This window comes from Malania oleifera, chromosome 6, assembly GCF_029873635.1.
Source record: "Malania oleifera isolate guangnan ecotype guangnan chromosome 6, ASM2987363v1, whole genome shotgun sequence".
Taxonomy (NCBI): domain Eukaryota; kingdom Viridiplantae; phylum Streptophyta; class Magnoliopsida; order Santalales; family Ximeniaceae; genus Malania; species Malania oleifera.
The window spans coordinates 49,088,044-49,102,160 of NC_080422.1; the positions used below are offsets into that span (position 1 = coordinate 49,088,044).

Consider the following 14,117-nt stretch of genomic DNA (forward strand, 5'->3'; position numbering starts at 1 on the left):
GTAATGGGTTCTAGTCTTGCTGCCCACATTTACTGTTTGGTGCTTAAGAAGTATCTTACTCCCTGCATGGAATGTCATTTATTATTTGTTTATCTCTCCACATGCAGTGTTAAAGCTTCATGTACATTGTTGGACGACAACCACTTAAACTTTTAGATGAAGTGGTAATCTAACATAATTCTTCCCATATTTCTGATAAATTTCTGTTTTTCAAAAATAAAAATAAAAAAAATAACATAATCCTTCAAATAGCATGTGCTATTTCAACGAAGACAAATCTTCACACAACCTTAATCCAATCAATTTAAATTATAACCACAAGGATTTCTACAACTAACAATATCAACCGAGTATCAGAATCTTAGTCCAGCAATTATGGCAAATTAAAGCAAATCATACCAGGGTCTCAATTGCCTACAAGAACAACTTCTAAAAAAAAAAACTAAACAAGCGCTCTTCAATTTAGCATTCATTAATTTGAATGACCGATAGCTAAACAAACAAACACTAAGAAGTTAGGTGAAGAAACCTCTAGCTGTAATGACGATGTAAGGGATCCAGAAGCTAACAAAAGCTGGTAGAGAATGAAGAAAACCAAGGCCAAGGCTGAAAGTCGAGATGTGATCCCAAGAGGGGGGTGAATTGGGTATTTTAAAATTTTATACGTGGAAGCTTTAATCAATTTTAAAACTATTATTTCACACACAATCTAACTTCTTAACAGCAATATTCTTTAACAAATAAGTATGTCAAAATATGCTTTGAATATAAACAGGTTTATGCTATGATTTAAATATTAAACCAAACTACACAATATTACCAATTCTTACAACAAATCAATATCACTCAACATATGCACAATCCACTAGATAGTATACGTTATAACTTGAATGATATATCAATCACAATAAAATTCCCAACAGATTAAATCAATACAATCTTAGTAACTACTGTAGATTTTAATCAATAAGAATACTCAAATCATTCACAGCATTCACAAATCAAAGTAAAATATTCACAGCATTTATAGCAGATATATTTCAAGATAAATATGCTTAGAAATATAAAAGAGACAAGGTTGAGAGTGACACCCGATTTTTTACAAGGTTCGGCAACCGTTCCTACATCCTTGCCTCAAGCAACCCGCTATGAGGATTCACTATCCCTCCTTCAATAGGCAAAGAAGCCTCTCTCTTTAAGTAGGCGGAGATGCCTTTAACAAACCCTCCTTCAATAGGCAGAGTCGCCTCTTTCCTTTACTTAGGTGGAGTTACCTACCTACTTTGCTTGGGCGGAGTACCCCAATCCTTCACTAGGTAGAGTCATCTCTCTCCTTTACTTAAGTGGAGTTACCTATCTCCTTCAATAGGCAAAGAAACCTCTCAAGCAAAAATCCCCTTTCGCTTGTTACAAAGATGTAATAAAAGCAGAGTAGTACAAATAGAAGCTCTCTGAATAGAGTAGATGCACACCATCATAGCAAATGCACTCTCAGAAAGATATTGCTATGAAGCTCGAAGATTTAAGCTAGGTTTTCTGGTTTTGAAAAGCTATAAGCTTGAAAATATGAACATAGAAAAGCCTTTCAACAAGAACGACGCAAATCACCCTTGATATTCAATAATAGGTGTAATCTCTTATTCAAAACACATTTAGGGTTAGCTATTTATATCATCTTTTGAATTATAGCCGTTGTGCGTGTTTTTGTAACATTATATTTGAAAATCAAAAAGATTTTCTCTCGTTTGCGACACTCATCGCAGCTCTTTAGTCGACTGAACCATGTGTTCGGTCACTCGAACCAATTAAATTAGGATTTTCAAACTAGCAGTAGCCATTCAGTCGACTGAACCCTGAGGTTCGGTCACTCGAATTGCTGGGAAATTTCAGCCACAATTTTCCTGAACACCCTTCAATATTTGGGACATAACTTTTGCTAGAGAACTCCAAATAGGGCGATCTTGGTACCAACAAAAATATAAGAAAAAAATCCCACAACTTTCATGTTGAAGATTTTTTAAGATGAGAAGTTATTGATAGAGAAAATCGCACATCAATGCGACTGCAAAAAAAAGAAGGGGATTTGGAGAATCTTGTTTTGGGGTTTTTCATTCCAAAATTGAGTTTAGTCCTTTGAATTAACTTTTGACCTTGTAAAAATATTTTCCAAGATATTTTTAAAAATACCTAAGGTCCAACTAAGTCACCGAAGAGCTTCGTAACAAAAATCAATTGAGATGTACTACATGAAACCTATTTTACAACACACATGATAAACTATTTAGGTTTTCATGTCCTTAAGCTTGGTCTTCATCCAAACTTCATGTTATTGGCCATACATGATCATCATGTTTGCTTCATGGCTTTCCATTTTGCATCTTCCATTGTGCTTTTATACTGTAATACATGTATACACACTTAAATTGCACAATTAGATGCCTTGGTTTGTCATTATCAAAACAAGATTAAGTCTTGTCAGGCCAACAAAGGCATCCTCCAACAGTAACCAAGAGCTAATAGCAATGGCCCAAAACTACAACTATCACACTTTAAAGAGGTATAACATTCTTGGACAATTACCTATAAGTGCAAACCCTCTTGTACTAGTAGCCATTTGTTCTATCTAACAATTGTGCAAACCATTTGTGTACACAAAGGTGTGCCCAAATATATTAATGTTGGAGGGCATTGATTGGAGTCCCATTAAGGCACATTCAATTAGCTTGAGAGGCATTTCATGATTAAAGAATTTTTAATAAAAATAGAAATAAAATAAAATAAAATAAAAATTGGTATTTGATATGCGTAGGGAGATGGATCCTCATGATTACATGACGGCCTTCTAATAGGATAGTTAAGAGTTTATCTAGGATGACATTTTGAGATATTTTGGGGAATTTCATAATAATGGGGTGGTGGTTACTAGTGTGAATTCTAACTTTTTTAGCCCTTGTTCCTAAAAAAAAAGAGGTCAACAAGGGTAAGGGACTTCAGTCCTATTAGTTTGAGTCTCTATAAGATTCTTTCAAAGGTCTTATCCAAAAGATAAAGAGAGGTTTTGACCATGGCTTAGTTAACTTTCATTAAAGATAAAACAAATCATCAATGCTGTGTTGGTTGCTGATATGGTGATCGAGGACATAAGGAGGGATCGGTAGGAAGGTACTAATGTTTAAGTTACTTTCAGAAACTTACGATATAGCAAACTAGGGTTTTCTAGATAAAGTGATGAACACGAAAGGCTTTGGGACTTCGTGGAGGAAGTGGATTAGATGCTACTTGAGTTCAACCAAAATGTCAGTTATTGCCAACCGTGGGCCTAGTGAGCAATTTAGAGCTTTTATGGTGTTTTTTTTTATATAACAAAAGAAAGTATATTGAAAGAAGAGAAGGTACAATATGAGGGGACAAAGAGTCCACCATATAAAAAAGAAAAAAAAAACAAAAAACACAAGATCCAAAATAAAACTAAATAAAATTAACCACGTAACCCCCTTTTCAAACCCTTTCCATAGCAATTTCTCAAAATCTTCAAATTTGCTAATTCCCTTTGACCCTTCACCTTTTGACATTTGCCACCATCCAAATGCACTTCATTTCCTCCACTATGACTTGGCTTTAAATCCATTTTATCCAGAAGATTTTGAGCTTCTAACTCCTCCGTTGGAATCTCCTACAGAAGTATAAGCAAAATTCCATCCCTACGCTAAAACTTATTCACCGACCCATCATTATCAAAAATAGAAACTTCCTCCAAACCTTCCAATGGAGGTGGTTAGACATGAGATAAATCCCCTATTTCATCATAGGAGTCAAAAATATACTGATATTATTTTCAAATCTTATCCAACAACAACCCCCCACCACAAGCAAAATCACTATTATCATCACTTTTTAAATTTGAAAAATCCACCCATTCCTTCACCTTTTCTACTCCCATTAGAACCCCCAACATTCTTCTTAACATAAGAGATTTCCACAATACTAAACTCTCCAGTAGAATCTCTCCTCAGTCACTTTTGTCATTGACTCACTAGAATTTTCTCTCTTATCTTCAAATATCTTTTTCATTTCAGCACTCCAACAAGCCTTTTCTATGAGCATAAACCTTATTACCTTCAAATTTATAAGTATAAAGATGACAATCATCAGATTTCTCCCCCAACCCCACTTCTTTTTTACTCATTTTCACACCACCTCTGATTACGTCTCCAGAACTAGATGCAATTTTATCACCACAATCTTGTGTCGAATCTAATCTTCTAGCATCCTGAGCTTCCTCTCACTCTTGGTTAGTTCGATTCATATTTCCAATAACTGGAGGCTGAATAATATTTCTATTAATTGGAGGCTGAATAAAAATTCAGTTTCCAGAGGGTATTTCTTCCTACTCCCAATACTCGTCTTCTAAGATGTAGAAGCAACATTTTGGGCCTGTCCATTATCAGAAACCAACATGGCAGTACTTTGGTCCCTAATTTCTGAATCATTGGTTTGATTACCACCGAGACTCTCTTGCAGGAAGCCCATATGAGGAAAGCCTCCCTTTTCATCCAAACTAAAGCCCAAATCAACCTTTCCAAAACAGTGGGCCTATTCAAATATTTGGCCCGACTCAATCAAAAATGAAATAACACCTTTTTCAATGGCCTAGGCCAAGTCCAAAATGAGAAGCATGCAGCCCAGCCCAATTATCTTCAATGCCTCCTACCCCAAATGCAACCCTAGCCGCTCTATGATCATCTCTGCACCATCCAAAACCCTAGCTTCCTTCACACTTCTGTCGATCGAATCCAACCAATTCACGATGGCCTCAAGTTCATTCAACTATAGGGTGTTTAGGCTAGGGTATCCATTGTCCTCCTTTTTGTTCACTTTCATCAAGGATGATTTGAGTAGGATGGTTTTGTCCACCTAAGTTTTCAAGGAAGCAGTTATTAGAGGTTTATCAGTTGGAAGGGAGGAAGTGGAGGTGTCACATCTCGAGCCAGCAGTATTAATTTGTTTCTCGAGGACCATGTTGCAAAATTTTAAAAGGTTATTACACTATTGAAAATATTTTGAGATTAAGGATCAACTTGTCCAAAAGTGGATGGTAGACATCAAGGGATAATTTGGAACTACTTATAGAAAAGTTTCTATAAGAAAAAGTACTTATATGAAAATTTACTTATTTAAAAGTAGTATGGGATTACTAATTATAAGTACTTTTTTTATAAGTACCTTTTTGAAAAAATATTTTTTTAGAAAATACTTATTTTCTTTTTAAAAAATAGTTTGGAAAAGTACTTTTTGAAATATGTCTTTATTTAACGGTAAACCAAACACTACTTATTGACACAAGTACCTATACAAAGTAGTTTTTTGGAAAGGCGCTTATTTTTTAAGACATTCCAAATGGGGGCTAATATGGGCAATAGGGATTTAGAGAGGTTTAAGATCTTAGTGATTTGCATCTCTTTAGATTGGCTGCTTTCCTATCTTGATCCCCCTCTCAAAGGCAACCCTAATTCTACGACCTTCTGGATCCTATGACAAAGGGTTGGCAAGAGGTTAAAGGGGTGAAATAGAGTGTATTTATCTCTAGAAGGTCGTACTAGAGTTCCCACAAGTGTCACTAGGGCTTAAGAGGCTATGTGTGACTTTCTTTGGGCTGATTTTGAGGAGAATAAGAGAAATCACCTAGTTTGTAGGGAGATTGTTAGGAGACCCAAATCAAAAGGGGCCTAGACCTTATCAAGGTGGGTTCTTAAAGCATTTCCCTTCTTGGAAAATGGTTGTGGAGTTTCCCTTAGAAAGTAAGAGTGAGGTCCATCGAAATGGGTTGGGAACTAAAGGAAGTGGCATTGTTTCTCATGCAAGCTCCTAGAAATTTGTTTCCTAGGTTGCTTGTTTGTTCTTTCTTCTCACCCATTTTAGAGTGGGTAATAGAAATAGGGTTCGGTTTTGGGAGGATTCTTGAGCGAGTGTGGTTATTGGAGTTGATGGCGCCTAGTCTTTTTAAGATTTCCGCTCTTCAAAATGCACCTATCAACTCTTTATTCTCTTCAAAGGTGGGAGTCCTCTCTCGAGATTTCCATTTTTCAAAAAAAATCAATGAGAGAGAGCTTGATGAACTCACTGTCTTGCTTAACATTGTGGATTCTTTTGTTTCTTTAAAGTCTAAACCATAGTTTTGAAACCCAGACTGGATAGTCTAACTCAGTTTGACCGAAACAAATCACTAGACCGATCCGGGCGAGATAGCCTAGACTCAGAAATGGAGGGAACCAGGAAGAAACTGACTGTCAAGGAGCGAACCGGCTCGAACTGTCTTGAGTTGGAGTCAACTCTAGTTCAGCTCAACCATTACAAGTCTACACCAAAAAAGGAGAAAATAATCATGCTAGTATTGCAACAATTGGGTTTCAAAGACAAGACAGTAGCATATGGGTAGGGAAGACCTTACCGCCTTGCCAAGCAGTGGGTCGACTAGTCCCCCCCACTGATCGACCAGTCCCCTGCTCTGGTCAACTAGTCAGTTGAGCTTTCTACGTGGACACCTTTCAGTTTTTTGGACATAACTTTTTTCTATACAACTCCAAATTAAACTTTCTTGGAATCAACGGAAAGCTTAGAGAAAATCCCACAACTTTCATGTTGGACACTTTTCAAGATAAGGAGTGATTGATAGAGAAAAGTGCTCATCAAAGCAACGGAAGAAACATGAAGGGATTTTTTTGAAAGAACTTGTTTTGGAAAAATGTTTTCATGAAAAATTCAAGCCCCTAAGGTCAATCTAAGGTCTTGGTCATTTTGTGAGAGCTTCAACTTTAAATCATGTAAGCATGTATGCACAATTAAATCCTAATTACTATTACAATACAACTTGAGAAAATAAACAAAAATCTTCATGCTCTGCTCCTTTGCAATTACATGGAATGCGCTGAATGGTGTGCGCGTTTAAGTGCTTCTCAGCTTCCATTTCTCATCTGTCATCCGTGCTTAGAAAAATGAACTTGTTCATACACTTAGCACACACATGAGATACTGTGGTTTGTCATAATCAAAATAAGGATCGAACTCAAAAAGTCAACATGCTACTTTTGCAACCATGTGAAGCCTTTGGATCAAAAGAAATTCAATAACCTTCAAGGATCTCAGAACCTCCCCTCATTTGTTATAGGATAGAGTTGTGCTCCTTGCCTCTTTTTGGGCTCATTCAATTGGGTTTTTGGGGGGAATGTCACCAACCGACCTGCAAAGGAATTGGAGTAATTGTTTAGAACTTCTCATTTGTTTCTTTGGAAAACATCTTGTTCCGCTGTTGTTTTACTTTATTTTTTTGTTGATATATATTTTTCTTATTTAGAAAGAAAAATATAACAATTTGCATGCCAGGTGATCCAGCTAATCTCAAGCATCATTGTCCCTTTTAGATCAACATTCGAACCCCTGTACAAAGCATAAACACTTTCACAGACTATAGGGTACCCACGTCCATGTCATTGACAATAGCTACTCCTCAAACAGCTATCCAACCCTCTCCATCTATGTCTAATATATCAAAATATATTTTAAAATTTTAAATATTGAACAATTATTTGACAATTCTCCAACTGGGATGAAAATTTTGCTTTAATGTATTCCACCTTGCTCTACACCCAATGTTTTAAATTTCAATTTCGACTAAAATTCTGAAGCATCAAAAGTACTGAAATTTCAATGGAAATTTTAATGTCAATGTCAATCCAAAGTAATAAAGTCCAAAGCATCCACCCTTCATTTATAGTTCTCACCCTCCTAGAATTAATTTTTATAGAAGGAAAATGATTCAAAGATAGATGAAAACATTGAATTCCTAGAAAATCTATGGAAACTATATTCAAAATAATCATCAAGTGGCCTTAGTCTCATAACATGAACATTGCCCTCCTTTGATCTCACTCTCTTCAAAGTATATCACCCCATTAATCTCCACCAAATCCATGAATTTAAACCTTCTAGAAGCATTGATCACCCTATGGAAGGATCTAGGGACTAGGATACAATCTCCTTCTTTCAGCAAAATAGCTCTTGACTTATGTCTCCAAAATATTTTCTTAACCTCCATAGTTTACCCCAACTCTCCTCTCACTTCCAACCCTCCATTCATGTCCCTCATCAAGGCCACAATCTCCTCCCATCAATTCCCACTTCTCAATTTTTAAATTACCACCACCTCATGGCTTCATTTTTATCAACTATGCCTTCAAAACCTTCAAGTTAGAGGCTACAAGAAAAGTAAGGCTCCCTCCAACTACCAACTCCAACCAAGTTTTGAATCCTTTCACATTGAACCACATATCCTCAGATTTGAACAAAGTTTTTCTTAACACACCACCTTACAATGGAGCATAAATAATAATTGATACTCTAACATTGTCCTTGGAAGAATTTTCTTCAGTCCTATGGAAGATTTCATCCCGCAATGCTGAAATAAGAAATTGTCCAAATAAAAAAAGGAAAGTGAAACTTCAAAGTTGGATCATGCGTAGTCCCTCATGAGCCACTATTTTCGTAGTCCTACTACTACACTCCAAGGAACAAACCCAAAGCAACATCACATCTGAAAGCCACCACCAACACAAGTCCTGCCATAAGTGAAATCATCTCCAAAACCACCCCTTCATCCAACTTATAAACACCAAAATTCAAAAGACATTCCGCTGCAGCAATCTGATAATGCAGCCCATACACTCCATCTCCAAAACTTCCTGATCCCATAGTGATGTAGTATAGTAATAGAATTCAGGAGTAAGAGATAGAATTGGGAAAATTAAAGGAGAGATTTAGAAGAAAAGAGGAAGAAAGAACAGAACAGAGAAGAGAGAGGGAGAGGGAGAGGAAGAAGAAGGAAGAAGAAGAAGCATAGCAGGAGCCAGTGGGGTAGAGAGAGAGAGACAGAGAAATAGACAGCCAGACAGAAACCGCAGTAGTATGAATTCAAAATGAGTAACTATACAATAACTAGCATGTCCAGCACTTATCCCCACTACTAACTAAAACCCATATTTACTCAAAATCCCAATAAAACAAGAAATTACAAAATAATCCCAATGAACTTAAATACACAGCATAAACATAAAATAACTAAACTTCTAGAATAACAAGAGTTTTACCAAACTAAAATATAAAAACCTAGCTACAATATAAACATCTAAAGTTCCCCATTGGTGGTCCTCCATCACATAGCAACAAATCAAACCCCCTGTCCTCCCACATCTTACACAAGTGAGCCAGGGGCAGCACCAGCAGCATCCTTCCTAACCAGGCCAGCTTTCTTTTAACCCATAAGAACATTTTTTGATTGCCCATGGAGCTCACACATTCCATGTTAATTCAATATCTTATCAACGGTGGATATGGTGTCGGGCTAATAACAACGGAGCACCAATGCTTTGAGAACAATTGGTGTAGGATGCATCATTCCAACAAAAGGATAAAACCCTAAAATTCAATTCTCAAATTTATTCTAAAATTTCAATGTTGAATCCAATATGATTACACAACAATAGCATACCCTAAAATATAATTTCCAAAATTAAAATAAACAAACTTTAGTAAAATTATTAAAAGGAACATATTAAAAACTAAAATTTACAAATTTGTTGAATGATTCATATGGCTTTTGAGATGGGCCTTCTCTCCACGAAGAGATACTACTACCATCATCACTATGTGAATATTACAATGTGGTAACATTTTCATCAAATGAAATTTTTATAGCAAGAAGAGGAGCAAGGAAAATCACACATGTATAACAGACCTTTTACTTACAGTGCTACATAAACAAATAAAAATTTAGAGGTTATTTGGTTAACGGCATCTTCCAGCATTCCCAGGAAACTAATGTCATGGCATCCCATTTCCACATTTGTTTTAGAAACTTGGAAATAAGATTCCCATTAGTATCCTATTTTTGGGACTAGCTTGCCCTCACTATTTTGGTTGCATGAGAATGAATGTCCCATATGATATAGTCCTATTACACATGATTATTATATCTATAATAATAAATAATAAATCATTATAACAGTAATAATAATGGAAATTGATAAAAAAAAATGAATGAGATACTATTATTTTGTTATTATGTTATAACATAATGAAATTTTGAGACCATACTGTTTTGGTTAGTTGGACTATTATTTGTCGAATTTTTTTAATGATGGTTGAAAGCTTTAGGACATGGATCTAATTCGGTACATGTTCTTAGTAGTTTTTGTGCTAAAAATATGATTATTCGGCATATATGGTTCATGCACGTGTCAAGGGTATAAATGCTAACCTTTTCAAAATGCCTACCGTGATTCCATCTTCAACCAAACACTGACATGGGCATTTTATCTACATTCTTGACAATCTTACAACGTGAACCAAAGAAAAATATGCCCATGAGGCAGCATCCAATTCCAAGGAATGAGATTCTCAGGAATATCCAAATGAATAATTTTGAACCTGCAAATTAAACACCACTTTAGGGTTTTTTCATTTGTTCAAAAAAAAATTTTTATTTTTCATTTCTAGTTTTTTGAAGAATTACAATATGCCACTTTTTTCTCCCATTTTCCAAAACTTGTATAGGTAAATTGGAAAAATAAGAACAAAAAAATGACGGCATTTTTAGAATTCATATTATTTATGATCATTTCTTACTTATTTTCAAAAATTTCATCACGTCTACATATCTATATTATACTAGTGTCCTATGACCATATCCATGCTTCATTACTCTTCAACTGCCAAACAATCTCAAATTCCCCTCCTTGCAGCATATCTCAACTCTTCTAAAGAGCATCATTGTCAACCTAGATAGTTGATTCCCCCACCCAAAAAATACTCAAAAACAGCAAGTGATCTCAGTATTTATGTCTTTGAAATTCTCCATCAATATCCATAAGCCATATATCCCCTAACAAATGGCCATTAGAAATTAAACATGACCCTTTAATACACTTGATAGAAGAATCTTACCAACAAACATAATAGCCACTGGCTCCAATATCCCCAATTCTATTATGAAAACTCCTTCCATTCCTTTTCATCCAAATACATCAAAGATGGGTGGTGTTTTTCGAAACCACATGTCTCCTTCTCAACCTACGCCCAAAGCAACAGCCTTGCACCGGCCCTATAATCTATTGGGGAATACACCAGCTAACCATCAAAAGTTCTCCACCAATATAAATATAAATATATATATATATATAAAGTTCACCCAGCTCTCACTTCTTTCATGGAACAAATACACTAGGAGATAAAGTATTAAATAACCTCTTATTGATGCTCTCATTACAAACATCTTTAAAAAATGCACCAAGTTCCTGTCATCAAAAAAGAAAGAGGGAGGGGGGTCCAGTTCTTGAAAAGCATCTAAACACTCGGGATTTTTTCTATATTAGGCTTCCATATTAAAGAAAATAATAGCATGTAATAACATATCTTCTTCCGTGCAATCCAAGTTAGTCATTTTTTCAAGTTCGTTTTAAAATTTAAACACAATATAAGAACCTATCCAGGTTCTTCAAATCATGAAAGCCGACTAATGCAAAAAGTCGCATTTCTTTTTACAAAAACAACTAAATTAAAGAAATATGGATAGGAACTTCAATTGCGCTGATGTTTAGCACCATGATGCCGTCGAAGGAACAGTTAACGAAGAGGTAGCGCTTGCCAACCCCCTCTCAACTCCCAACCCCACCAAAAAAAAGAAGGATAAAAACACCACACGCACAGACAGAGATCAGAATTTCGTATTATTCTGCGTGCTGAGTTTTGCATTCTCCGAATCATGCGGTGCAAAGCACACTTAATTTAATAAAATTAATTGAAATTCATAATAAAACAAAAGTCGAAGTGCATTAGATTACCAGCATCACGGAGAAAAAATCGACTTCAATTTTGAAAAGGCCAGAAAGGAATTCTAACCTGCTTGCGATAAGCAAAATCGAGGGACTGTTGGGAATCAAGGTCACGGCAGACTTCAGACAGTCCCAGTGATGCACCCACCGCTATGGTTTTTCGTTTCAGTCGATCTATTAGAACAAGGAGGCCCAGAGCTTCGACGGCGACAATTGCCAGTACCCCAAAAAGAAAGCCGAGGAGGAAAACAAACGCCATTGGCGACACCAACAAGAACAAGAAGCGCAAGAAAACCCGGAAAACAGAACGCAATGACTGTTTCAAGTGGTGAGAGGAAAGAGTAGACTGAAATGATTAGCAAGAATATCACAGGAAGAAAAATCGGCGGATTGAATGCGCTCCTTGAAGCAAATATTCCGCAATAATTCAATAAAACAACCCGTTACAGAATTCGGAAATTGCAAGCCAAGAATCCGATGCTGCTCGATGAGAGAGAGAGAGAGAGAGAGAGAGAGAGAGAGAGGGGAAAATAGCAGGCGAGAGAGGGAGCAGGAGCGGTTAAGCCAGATCTTCTGTTACCTCCGGCCCTCAGCTGATCAGAAAGTGTAAAAAAATAAATACATGTCTTAACTAAAATAATACTTCTTTGGAGTGCTTGAAGTTGATAACAATTATTTTCAGAAAGAATTTGATTATATAACATTTTTTGTAATAAAAAATGATCCTTCACTTATTAGAATTTGATAAAAAAAAAAAATACCATTGGTGTATTAGAAGTAAAACAAATGTCATAGTTTAAACAATATATTTTAAAGTATTGAATATCCTGTGAATTTGAAATGTCTCAATAAATTGCAATTGCTTTAATAGTTACTATTTTTGGGAAGATGAATTTGATCAATAAAGGTTTTCTAAAGTGAGCCTCAACCTATTGGAAGTTGGTTTGAAAAAAAAATGAATTAAAATAATAATTTTTGTAACGAAGCCTTACTACCTTCAAGCCAATTTGAAATTTTACCATAAATTACAATGACCCTAATAAAAATTATTTTTGAAAAGAATTTGATTAGGTAAAATCTTTTGTCTAAACCTAACAAAACGAATTTGTTACTCTATATCGATTTGGAACCGCTTAAATTGATCCATAACCAATCCGCACATTAAATGAATTGGATATGGTTTTAGAAAAATTCTATTCAACTTTAAAAGAGTTTATTGATAGCTTTCAGGTTCTATCTGTTGAATATCCACCAGTAGTACCTATGGATGGTAAGAATTTACTCTGTGAGCCAGTGAGGACCGTGGATGGTGAGAGTTCTCTGTGAGTCAGTAAGGACCGTGGATGGTAATGGAGATGTGTCCTAAGGATCGAGTTGACCAAACGTCTAACTGATGCACAGAAGTTATATTTGCATCCGAACTTTACCCTGATCAACGAGACCTGGAGGCGGAGGACGCTGATCCGTAGGTTTGGTGTCGCACTAGGGGGTCCAAAAGGCTTATTGGTGGCTGGATTTCCTATATAATCAAAAAAAATAATGGTGAAATTCATAGATACTTACATATGTTCATGTTAGGAAATTTTAATTTCTTATTGTGGACTCACATATTTAAAAGCAATTATGTTACTGTGCTATTTTAACAATTATTGGGTATAGGTTTTGCAATGTGTAGAAACCTAATATTGAGTTAATTTAGGACTGTTGAGTTTCTAAAATAACCTAATATATAAGGAAAGCCTAATAGGACTATGGTCCTCAAGTCAAATCAGAAACAATTTCTTGTTCTTTCTTTCCTCCATCTAAAGAGAAGAACACAAGTAAGACACTTAAGGGTTTGATTGTGGAAGATCAAAACTCTCCACTAAAGGCTGTTGGACAATCAATCAAATCAGACACATCTATCAATCCAGGTATTTATTCTGCTTTTAGTTTTATTAATTGAATAATATGATGATCTTGGGTTATTAGATTTTATGAATTAAAGTTATTTTCAACAAGTGGTATCGGAACCTAATCATATTGTTGATTAAGAAACTATGCATGATCTGATTTAAGAATGATATTGATTGTATTAAAACCCTAGATCTAGGTTTTGCATGATAAAGTTTAAAGAAAACCTAGATTTGATGTGTTGTTGCATTATTTTATGGATCAACATGTTTTAGGGTTAAAGGAATTTTATTTGCCATGCTTAAAATTATGTTTTTCTAGCCTTAATTTCATATTTTTAAG

The 14,117-nt window shown here is 35.5% G+C and overlaps 1 protein-coding gene across 1 annotated transcript in view; it reads right to left on the reverse strand.

Moving 5' to 3' along the window:
- The window catches only part of LOC131158270 (uncharacterized), a 50,735-nt gene extending 38,215 nt beyond the window's left edge, over positions 1-12,520 (reverse strand). The window contains exon 1 of the mRNA XM_058113013.1: positions 11,950-12,520. Within this exon, the coding sequence (XP_057968996.1) occupies positions 11,950-12,141 (192 nt within the window). The 5' untranslated portion in view covers positions 12,142-12,520. The remainder of the gene's footprint in view (positions 1-11,949) is intronic.
- Positions 12,521-14,117: the final 1,597 nt, after the last annotated feature.